The 12433-nt window shown below is 37.9% G+C and overlaps 1 protein-coding gene across 1 annotated transcript in view; it reads right to left on the bottom strand.

Annotated features, from left to right (window-relative positions):
• Positions 1–12433, bottom strand: part of DSCAM (DS cell adhesion molecule) — an 831700-nt gene that overhangs the window by 334252 nt on the left and 485015 nt on the right. The window contains exon 4 of the mRNA XM_028845317.2: positions 1160–1306. Coding sequence (XP_028701150.1) covers positions 1160–1306 — 147 coding nt within the window. The remainder of the gene's footprint in view (positions 1–1159; positions 1307–12433) is intronic.

The following is a 12433-nucleotide window of genomic DNA, read 5'->3' as shown; positions in this document are numbered from 1 at the left end:
TTTCAGTGGGTTGGTTAGATAAGTGTTCAACCTCTTTCTCTTTGAGAGGGGTGCTGTGCACTTCACATTGCATCCACATAATGTGTGGTTTTCCCGTTCTTAGTGACACTCAATTGATCAGTGAGGTCAGATGTTAAAATTTATCTGAGTTATTTTAAGATTGAAAATGAAATTTTCTAATTTTGTCATTTCTGTCGCATTCAGTAGACACAATTATTCTGCAAAATGAACTTTCCCTTCTGAACTAAGGTTAGCTGGTTACCTAAAAATACAGTAGCTATAGGAAAGACAGAATACATTGAGTTGTTGTTGTCTTTAATCACCTGTTATCAGAATGAAGAGTTAGTGTCCTGGTTACTACTATGCAGACCAATGAGATTCTTATTTCTTTCTTTATATGAAATATATATTCGTGTGTTCACATTGAAGTATATATGCACATGTATGTGTATATATACATATAGGTATAAAATTGTAATGAACTCAAAGGTTTTCACAGTATTTAATGTTTATCAATCATGTGCAAGCATCACTGCTGATACTCAGTTAATTCCCTTTGACTGATGAGAGCCCCTTTATGTTGGCTCCTGTGTCGTTTAATCAAGGACAAAAAGTGGGTGCTCAGGCAGTGATGTTTTAAATTATCCCAATGTTCAACAAGTTCCCTTCACTTCTTCCCATAAAGCATTATTACAAATAAGGTACTTCTTAAATATTGAGAGCAAGCAACCTTTGGTCACTTCCATCTCACTATTACAACCTTACAGGATATTTACCACAGGATATTTATATTCTTCAGCCACAAAGGCAAAGGTTGGGTATTTTGTATTTGATTTTCTAATCAAATCAAATGCAATTTGACTGCATTTGAGATGGATATTTGAGATGGAGATGGATCTTTCACTCCTAATGTGCTCCCTGAAGTGCTAACACGTCATCATGTGAATGGGTCAATTACTGGTTTGACAAATGTGAAATCTGTATTTCTATGAAATTGTATTCATATTCATTTAAAAGAGTTTTAAAATTGCTAAACTATTTTGGAAAAGGAATTGAAGGCTCCATTTTAATGGCAACACTCCACAATTTTGATTGAGTCGTCTCAGGATACTAACAAAGAAACAGCAGACATGGCAGACAGAGTCTGATGAGTTTTTACCTGATACAAAAAGTCTGGCGCTGTTGCTCTGCCTCGTCTCTCCGGTGTATCGATGCCGCGTGATGCAGCGGTAGTTATACAATCCATCTTCATTCTGTACATCTTTAATATACAAGGCTCCCGTGGATGTGATGAGAAATCTAGATCCTGAAATACAGGAAAACAATGACTTGGTTAAAACACAATGAAAGCAACCCAACCACATAGACAAAGTCCTTAAACAGTTTTTTTTTCCACCTGAAGAAACTTAATGAAAAGGCTAAGAATGGGTGTGTGTGTCGTGTGTGTGTGTGTGTGTGTGTGTCAAATATGGGTCCAAGCTGTGTTAACTTTTTGACTAGCCTACATTAAGGGTTTTTAGTACTTATGCTATACAATATACACTTAGCAAATCTAACCTCAAACTGTTTTTTAGGTCATGCATTTATCTTACAGCAATGAAGCTGTCATATAATTGGTATATAGTGAACATAGAATATTTTCTTGGATCATTGCATTTCTCTTAGCATGTGACAAATTAAGGGAGTATTAACTTTTTGTTGCATATTTCTAGCTTATAAAAGTATAAACTTTTTTCTCAGTTTAAAATATTTCAATAAAAGCACAAAAATATCAGACTACAAAGTAACAAAATATTCTACAAACTTTCCCCAAAAAGGCTGTCTTATTTCCTCCCAATAATAACCAATATTTATCACTATATTCTACTACACACATCAATTCTTCCCAGATTCAGAGTTTTAGAATACTGTTATTTCTTAATCACTAACTTTTAAAGGGACTATTCAAATCATTGACAATAACAATTTTTACCTCAAGAAAAAAATTCATGATCAGTCATTTCCCATATGTCAGCACAAAACAGTGTCCTATCGGTAACCTGTGATTTTTACCGGTAAAGCTTCAGTTGTACAGAAAGGGCCAACACTGAGATCAAATATCAGTGTTAATTTAAGAAGGGCAACCATGTTTTTTTTTCCCTTTGAAAACGTAACTTTTAAATATATTTTTCACTGTTCAATTTTAATTGGGTGATAAAACAAGTTGGAGCATAAAAGTAGGGCTGAGAGTGCCTCACTGCACCTTCGTGGTGGGTAACTCAGTACACCTGCCACCGTTAGACTCTTCTATGGGCTGTTTCTGCATGTGATGTGATTCCACTGGAAAGAATGTGATTTTTCTCTTTGAAAAAAGACTAAAATGCCAAAGAATCAGGTTTTATTGCTTGTTTTTCTCAGGTTCAGTTGAAACGTCCTTTAGTTTATTTCAGTCTGAATTTCCAGGAGTCTTAGATTCATTGCTTTTGAGCTTTACATATTTAAATTGTAAACATAATTTCTTGGTCATTTTCTGCAATAACTACACATCATGCATAGGTCAGTTGCTCTGATAAATTAATTTTTTTTTTTTTTTTTTTGAGACTAGGTCTGGCTGTATTATCCAGGCTGTAGTGTATAGCGGTATCATCTAAGCTCACTGCAACCTTCACCTCCTGAGCTCAAGCAATCCTTCCATCTCAGCCTCCCGAGTAGCTGGAACTATGGGAGTGGGCCATCACACCTGGCTAATTTTGTATTTTTTCATAGAGACGAGATTTCACCATGTTGCCCAGGCTGGTCTTGAACTCATGAACTCAAGTGATCCACCTGTCTCAGCCTCCCAAAGTGCTAGGGAGTGTAATCCCTCCCAAAGTGGGATTACAGGCATGAGCCACCATGCCCAGCCCAAAAATGATTTATGAAATCTCATGAGTTAGGAGTAATTACAAAGAACACAGATGTGAAAAAGATCATAAAATAACAGAGCAAATACTGACCTTGTATAAGCTTTTCAAATGAGTACAAATTAATTATTAAAGCTAGTATAACATATTTAAACTAATATCTACATTAACTTTCAAAACAATTCCAGTTAGATATTTAGTTTAAAATATGCCACAAATAATGCTAGCTATTAGAGAAATTGAAAAATCTCCTAATGCTGTATATTCCAGATAATTTTTCTTTATTACTCCCCAAAATGAAAGCAACTAAAAATACCTTTTACCACTTGTCATATGTCATCACACTCAGCCTTTCTTATGATACACATTGTGTATAATGGAAATATTATTTCTCTTTCAATATCGTTTGCATACTTACATAATGCTTTAATAATCAGTTCCTTTAAAGTACAGTTTGATAGACAGAAAGGAAACTAAAAAAAAGATGATGTATGTAATTCCTGTCACCTTCTTAGCATGGAGTATTTTCATTAGAATTGACAGGCCATGAGTGGTGGCAAAATATCAGTGGAAAGGATTTTGCGTGCCATTTTCCAGAAAGGTTGAGAAATGCACACAGATAGCAGCAGCCTGCGTTATTACCGACTCCAGAGAGGGCTCTATTCTCTAGGAACATTTTGTTCTTGCAATATCTAACATTATTTTTTTGTTTACTCACTTATGTTAAATAAGGCTTTAGGGCATATCATTTCAGAAGAACTTGAACCTTTGATTGTCTTAAGCATTTTCTGAGATGTTTATAAGAATGAAGGAGTTGACATTGACTGAGTTTCTGTACGTAAACCCATTTATGCCTAGCGTTTCATTATTGGAACGCTAAGCATGTGGCAGTTATTTATCTCCTATTGCTCAAGGTCATGGCCAAGGCCTGATTGCAAAAATTCAAAAAATTGCAACCTCAGGCATAAATGGGTTAATCTGACCTCCTCTGCCTAGTCCTTCATTTCTCAATGTATGTCATCTTGAAATTGATCAACATTTTAAAACATAAAATAAGGTTAAAGAGTAGGATCTTTTAATTATGAGAGGAACAGGTAAGTCCAGGGTCCTCGGGTACAGTCTCAACTTGGGAGTCCTGTGGAACTATCAAGGGACAATAAGGGCACAGCTATGTCATTAGAGCACCAAATATGTCAGCTCTGTGGTAATAAGGAATCATTTTAACTATTCTCTATCTTGCCCCTGTACCCCACTAGACACTTTATGCCACCAAAGGTTTCCATGTCATATGGAATAAATGATTTGTTCATGTCCTTCAATGGGATTAATGAATGTGCTTCTGCTAAAATAGGTAAACGTTTAAATTCAATTTATTGGTATAAAAAAGTGCAAACACACAATTCTGTCTGGTTCTCTCTCTCTTTGTGTGTCTTTCTCTATCACACATACTCAAGCACACACACATCCTTGACTATTCAGAACTGTCTTGTAACATACAACTGTGCAAAGCAAAAATTTTATGAGTAACTTTATTTTCCTTGGAATACTATTAGCATTTAAGTGGACACATTTCTAAAACATAGTTCATACTTTTTGTCATGTTAAACACACTGCAATTCAGAGCCAACTGAACAGTGAATGATTTTTGGATTTTGAGTCATCATTTTGGACATCGATTACTGAGCCATGCTGCTCAGTTACTAATATCTCAGAAGCTATCTGGCATCTCAAGATGCATGGAATGGTCCCAGACTGCCAGATGTTCAAGTCTCTGAGCTTGTCTTTAATAGCTTTTCTGCTTCCTCCTTTACTATGCAGTTGTTACATGCTACTTCCCTTTGTTATCAGTATCTTTGTCAATGCACAATGTGATGCATTCAGTATGCTCAGAGTTAGAAAACAGACATACCAAGGCTGTTAGGACTTTGTATAAACGAAGAGTAAATAGGTTATGAGCAAGTCAAAGACTGGTTTTCCAATGTCAGTTAACATGAGCTTGCATGTTAGTGCCACTAAAATAAATCTACCGCATGGTGCCAGTTCAGTCAGCGTGGTTAAGATTAGCATAGGGTCCAGTGGGATATTTCTATGTAGGGACACAAAACTACCAAAGAAAATGGGGCATTAGCCCAATAGGAAAATGTTGCAGAAACCCTCAGGGTTGGAGTTCTATGGCCACGTTCTTCCCATTGTCATAGTGCTGGGCCGCCCAGAGAGCAGTGGGTTCTGAAGCTCTAGCACGACACCATTTTGGGTTTTCTATACGATTGCTTCAAAGGTAGATATTAAAATAGCAGCAGTTCTAGAAATCTATTTTGCTGAACTATGGGTTGTTAAAGCAGAAAGGCAGATCTTTAAGATCTGAGCTGCAGAAAGCAGGCATGCATGATCTCCAGAAAGATGCGCATCAGAGTTGATTCTAGAAACTAGCATGTGTTATAAGTGGGCAGGAAACAGAGCCAAGCGATGCACCCATTCGTTGGGCCAGCACTGTCCTAGGCTCCGAAAATGCAAAAATGAGAGAGACAGCCCCTATCTCTAGGGAGCTTGTAATCTAAACAGATTTGAGCCTTTGGGTTTAGGAGCATTCCAAGAAGTTGAGGAAAAAGGATAGTAGGGAAGAACCTGGAGAGCAGTCATGGAAGAGGCATTGTCTTTGTCTCACCAGGATGAAGGGGCTACTGATACCCAAGGAGAAAAACTGGTATTTATCCCCACACCTGCTTTTATCCTTGTGTGTTATTCAAATGCAAATAATTAACTTTATATGTTAAAGTCCTCTTCATTAATGTGCTTATTCAATCTACTCAGCTAACTTTTTCTTTGTTCTTATAAAGAATCAAATTAAAAGATCTTTTCCTGGTTTCAGGTGCAATAAGCTCATCCACTTTGAGAGATTTCTCCGTGTGGAAGAAAAAACCTGGGCTTTGGAAGCCAGTGGATCTGAACTACAAAATGGTCATTGTCCCTTTCCAGCTGTGTGGCCTCAGTCTAGTCTTTCAACTCTAAACTTTGCTTTCTTCATCTAGAAAGAAGAGAGATGATGAGTAATCTCTGTTCTGCTGTTGAAGATCAAATTAAAATGCATTTATGTCATCTAGCAGATAGTCACGCATCCATTGCACAGCAGAGTGACTAAGCTCAATAATAATGTATTCTGTATTTCAAAATAGCTCAGAGAGTAAATTTCAAATATCTCATCACAAAAAAGGGATAAGCAAGGTGGTAGATATGTTCATCATCTTGATGTAATCATTTCATACTGTGTATATACCTAGGTGTGCATATATAGACACATACAAAATCAACACATTGTACCCAATAAAAGTATATAATTATAACTTTCCAATTGAAAAAATATTAACCATAAATAAAAATTAAAATGGTATCTATCCTAGTAAATGCCATGTTTGTTATTCTGCTGTTCTGGCCAATCCACAGGTGTATAAAATGTAGCCTGTGTGAGCCAGACAGGGAAGATCCCACTGACATAAGCATAGCAGGGCCCCCTCTCAATTGTTCGTTTGCTTACTTACGAAAGGCAACCTCATATATTAAAGAATCTGAGTGGTAATGACATAGATGAATTTTACATCACAATTCTGCCATTTGGAGCTATGTCAACCACAGGCAAAATATTTACCGAACCTCTGAGCCACTGTCACATGACAGAGCATTGGTAAACAGAAAGATATACTGAGTCTATGGAGTATTTTTGTATATCCCAGTGAAAGGCTTGGGGAAAGGAGGATCACAGACATCTGCCATGAACTGAATGTTTGCATCTGCACAAAATTTATATGACGAATTCTTAATCCCCAATATGACAGTATTTGGAAATAAAGCTTTTGGGAAGTAATTAGGTATAGATGTGATTATAAGGGTAGGACCAGACCTCACGTTCTCTTTCTGCCCTGTGGGATCAGTGAGAAGGCGGCTGTCTGCAATCCAGGAAGGGGGCCCCCATCTGGCACCAAATCTGCCAATACCTTGATCTTGGACTTCCCAGCCTCCAGAACAGTGAGAGATAAATTTTTGTGGTTTAAGCCACCCAGTCCATGATATTTGTTATAGCAGCCCAAGCTGACCAAGATATTGTCTCCAGAAGTCTTTTCCACAGTAGAAATGGATATTCACAGAAACTTAGGGACTTTCCCCCAAATCATTATCATGTTACTTGAAAAATTCTCCCTGGCATATCTGTTAGTATCTGAACATAAAAAAAAAAAAACCATATCCTGAAGTTCTCAAAATTAATCATTCTTGTCCATCATATTTTATCTAACACGAAGGCCTTCTGCTTCTACCTCCAAAATATATCCTGAATCCATCCACTTTCCTCCCTCAAAACTGTACCACACACATCTAAGGATTGTAGCTTTCAATCTCTTTTCAAACTCTCTGTGTCCACTTCTTCTTCTCTACAATGTATTCTCTACTCATCATCCACGAGCATTTAGCAATATACCTCATTTAGTGCCTTGATGGAATCCCACTAGACCTAACCACTTATGATGGTCTATGATGGTTTGGGCTTTGACCATATCTCCAAAACCTTCCCTTCTACTCTCTCCTTCTTCCACCATGCCCAGGCTATGCTGTCCTTCTTTTAATTGCTCTGACTGGAGGCTCTGAGCCCAGATCTCTCCCTGGCTGAGTTCTTCTTGTCATCCCGGCCTCAGTTTTTAAGTCAAATTTCCAGCAAAGTCAGTCCACATGATCATGCTCACTCATGATCAGAGACTTGGTTTTATTACACCTGTATCTCATACATGTGCAAGAGGTTGGTTTAACATTTCCCTCCTTCATCTAGAAGAGCAAGAACTCATTTTGTCTTGTTCAACATTTCATCTCCATTACATAGAACAGGACTTGGCTATGATATCCTAAAATATTTGTTGAATGCATGGGCTGATTACATAGTCTATTATTGCTTGTATTCAAAACATCCTTTCCTAGGTCTCAGTAAAAAGAAAGCTAAAGTAGCTTTTTTTAGATTTCAGCACATTTCCTCATGTAGACTACATAAAAAGAGTTTGTTCCCCTCCAGAGATGAATATATTCTTACATGAAAATGAGCATATTTTAAGATTGTGATGAATTATTCTTTCATTATGTTCCCTGGCTTTTTACTATGTGGCTAAGCTGTTAGATCTTCAATAAAGGCAATACTATTTGGGGGAAGATTTTAAAAGCATATGTCATTTTTCACTTAGAGAAACATATCTTAGAGCTCTTGTTTGTTTTGTTTTTCCTATTGAAATCTATGTGAATTGAGTTAATAGCAATTAAAAGAACAGATGGCTCTGCTAATAAGATGCCAAATGGTAGCACGACCACGATGAAACTTTTATTAGCTGTGCCCGCCGTCTCCAACTGACGGCCACACTGTGTCATGAAACTGAGCTTTCTCCAAAGCCATTTCAATAACAGTTTCTGAAATACCAGAGGAACATAAGAATTAAATCTACATTCTAAGTGTATAGCATTAGAAACGACATGAGCCTCTTAGCATTAACTAAAATGGAAGTGTTTGAAATAGAAGATATATATAAATATCTATATATATATCATACATATCTTATAAATAGATATATAAAAATATATATAAAGGAGTAGATGCAGGCATGAATGAGCTACAGATATTTCCTGAGCAATTGAGTTGCCTGACAAAAATACGCGCATGTTGAAAGTTGCATATAAGAGAAAAGAAGAGCCCCCTAAAGAGAAGACATCTAACCTGATGTTATGAGCTGAATTTCCCCCTTCCTCAAAAATTTAGGTTAATGTCCTAACCTTCAGTACCTCGAGATGTGACTTTATTTGGAAATAGGGTCGGTCACTGCAGATGTAATATGTTAGGATGAACTCATACTTGGATAGTGTATGCCCCTAATCCAATGTGACCAGTGTCCTTATAAAAATGGGACATTTAGATAGAGGCATGGATATTAACATGAATCCTAATCAGAGCCAACAGGTTCTAGGTGGAGGCCACCACTGCTTTCAGCATTATTTATGTTATGACACATTTAGTTCTTAAAATGACCCCAAGAGGAAGATACTGTTATTTCCATTTCTCAGATGAGAAAATTGAGAAACAGAGAAGTTCAAGGACTTGCCCCAGTTTATACAACTAGAAGTACCTGTGCCAGGATAGTGCCCTGGCACGCTGGCTCATGCCCTCATGCAAATCGCTCCCCTGGGTTTGCATCGCGACACAAGTGTGAGACGGCAAGGCATGGGCAAGCAGAGGTACAAGCAGAGTGGGGCAGAAGCCATGAGCATGTAAAGATATTTAACCTAAACATTCAACGGAGCTCAGGTGAGGAGCAGAAGATGCCAGGTATTAGGTCTGAGGGATCTATGGGGTTGGAGTGGCATTGGTAGAGCAAAGGATTTGGGGTAGGGGAGATTCTGTTTCAGAAAAGATAAGAGCTCAGCTGTGAGCATGCTGAGTCAGTTAAAATCAGCGACTAAAGTCAAGCTGGAGACAGGGCATTGGAGACCACACTTTGCTTGTTGAGGAGGAGCCCTTCATGAGAACTGAAGTTTAGTAACTCCCCAGGAAGAGGAGTGAAGGAAGAAGGCCAAGAAAAGACCCAGGAAAGGAGTGAGAGGAGGCTTGGAGGACCCAAGCCAGCATGGTGCTAAGAAAGCCAGGTGGGAGAGGACTTCTAAAGGATGGTGCAAATGGCCTCAGCTCTGTGCCTTCCTATTGCCATAGCCTTGAGTACATATATAACCTGTACAAAGGGGCAATATTGCCTTTTTGGGAAAATCATGATATTAAATAAGAACATCTGTGTAAGTTCCTGACAGAGAAAAGCACTTTAGAATAGCTCTAATCTGTAATAAAATATGATAAAATATTCTTGCTGAACCAATAAAAATATTAAATGTCTAAGAGTTGGAAATGCACAAAATTGAGTTAAAGAACACTCCACGTCACTACCAAATGACAAAATAGAAGACCTGGGCCGGGCGCGGTGGCTCAAGCCTGTAATCCCAGCACTTTGGGAGGCCGAGACCGGCGGATCACAAGGTCAGGAGATTGAGACCATCCTGGCTAACACGGTGAAACCCCGTCTCTACTAAAAAATACAAAAAACTAGCCGGGCGAGGTGGCGGGCGCCTGTAGTCCCAGCTACTCGGGAGGCTGAGGCAGGAGAACGGCATTAACCCGGGAGGCGGAGCTTGCAGTGAGCTGAGATCCGGCCACTGCACTCCAGCCTGGGCGACAGAGTGAGACTCCGTCTCAAAAAAAAAAAAAAAGAAAAAAAAAAAAATAAAGACCTGGATAAATTAAGAGGCATATCCAATTCTAGGATTAGACAACTTGATATTGCAAAAATGTCAGCTTTTCACAAGTTAAATGAATTACATTTTACTTAATTGCAGAACAAAATTTACTTAGAACTTGACCAAATCAACATAAATTAAAATGAGAGATTCTTTTCATCCAGGAGATTAGAACAAAAAAATAAAATGTTTGAAAACAAGTGGTCTTGACAAAGGGTCTGGGAAATAAAAACCTCTACAGGTGGGCATGTAAATTGGTGAAGCCTTTTGATTTTCAAAAGGCAACTTGCAAGTATGAGACGTGCATACTTTTCAATCCATCTTGCAACGTCAAAGACTATCCTATGGAAAAACTCAGATGTGCACACTTTGATGTTCACCCCAAAATGCACTGACGCATAATTTAACAATGAAAAGTTATACATAAACCTGAATGCCAATCAAGAGATAAGTAAGTAAATAAATTAGGGTACATCTATGCTCTGCAGTTACTTAATAGACAGCAAGGTATATGTACACATATCCTGCAGAAAAATATCCACTAGATAGTCTAAAGTGGTTACATAACCATCTGTAATGTTACGTACCAAAGGCAGTGGTATACGAATAAATTTGTGTATGCAAATGAACAGAGAGGCCTGGATCAGCAGGTATCTGCCCAAATGTTAACTGTAGTTTTCTCTGAAACCATGAGTGGATTAGGGGAAGGGCAGGGGAAATTGTGTTTCATTTTACACTGTCATGTATTTGAGTATCTTAAAAGAAGACTCTATTAATGTGCTTCTTGGGTAGTTAAAATTTATTTTGGAAAAAGATGTCAGTGGGTGGTGAGCATATGGACACAGTAGACGTAAACCAAACCCATGTAACACACAACATAGAAGGAGATGAATTTAGGATGATATTGCTGTCGGGAGTAGATGCGTCAAAGACGGCTTTTATTATGCTTGCTTTTCAAGCTGGTCGCTACCCGGACATGCCTAAAAGCAGAAGGGAAGTCTTTCAATGTTCACCCTGGTCTTTGTATTCTCTCCCCTCCAAACACCTCACACAAAAGTTGAAACTGCCATGTAGTTGATCAACAAAAGTTGAAACTGCCATGTAGTATCTCCCTGAACTTCTGCGATAATTCTCCATTTCACACATAATTGCATCAATCCAGTTGATACGGGTGTTAGCGCTGCCCCCTCAAAATGGCAGTTTCCTCTCTGAAGACAAAGGGATCCTCTTGTTTGCCCCACTTACCTGCTGCCCCCAAAGGTTTGCACAGTGCTAAATTAAGTGATTCTCTAGAAGATATATGTACTTCGAGTTTTTTCTAAAAATAGAATCAGTAAAATAAGGGATCATATTGAGGGGGCAGAGCCCTCGCCATATCATTTTATTTAACCTTTGTTGGAGCCTATTATGTTTATGAGAGTATCATCAAGATATCCAAGAAATAATGAAGCCCCAGCATGGATCTTGAGCCGCCTGGAAGAAATCATTTGGCTAGAAATAACACCATCATACTGGGCATGAGGAATAAACTTACAACTCAGCTGGATCCAGTATGTAAGGAGAGATTTGGTGTACATATTTTAAATTCTCTCAAAGCAATTTCACTAAGACATTTCTTTTATGTAAATAAAATTCTCTCAGTGAAATTCTCCTGCAGTTAAATGAGGCCCAATTATACACTACTAATTTAAGCCTGCACACTGCATTCCAACTGTATACCTAATTACCCTATTTAGTTTGTTAATGATCAGATCTTTGTGAAGATATTCGCGTCTATCATTAATCTTTGTTCTAGTTAGATTTCTAGTTGTTTAAAAGAATGAATCCTTAGAAAGAATATACTTGTATAATTCCTTTAAAAGTAAAGGGATTTTTTATTAAAGAACCAAAGAAGCTCACAAAACTTATATATTGTATTTATTTATTTATATGATGAACAAGATGGTTTTGGCCACTGACATTTGAAAACAAATATTTCAGTTGGGAACACAGACAAAAAGAGTACACTGACAAAGAAAATAAGTCCACTCTCATAAGTGCATTTATGTGAATTGTGAAACGGAAGCTGACTCTAGTAAAGAGTAGAGCTGTTTCGATGGTGGGGGTTTGGAGTGGGGTGTGAATGTAAGGATTTCTGAGGAGGTTGCACTTCAGCGGAAGGTAGGAAGATGAGAAGGGCTTATTCATGGATAAGTGCAGCTAAGAACAAGGTTAAAGGAAAAGTATATATGAGGTGGGAAAAACTGTGG

Source organism: Macaca mulatta, chromosome 3 (genome assembly GCF_049350105.2).
Source record: "Macaca mulatta isolate MMU2019108-1 chromosome 3, T2T-MMU8v2.0, whole genome shotgun sequence".
Classification (NCBI taxonomy): Eukaryota; Metazoa; Chordata; class Mammalia; order Primates; family Cercopithecidae; genus Macaca; species Macaca mulatta.
Note: the sequence above shows the minus strand (reverse complement) of the source record. Positions and strands in the feature narration are given on the sequence as shown.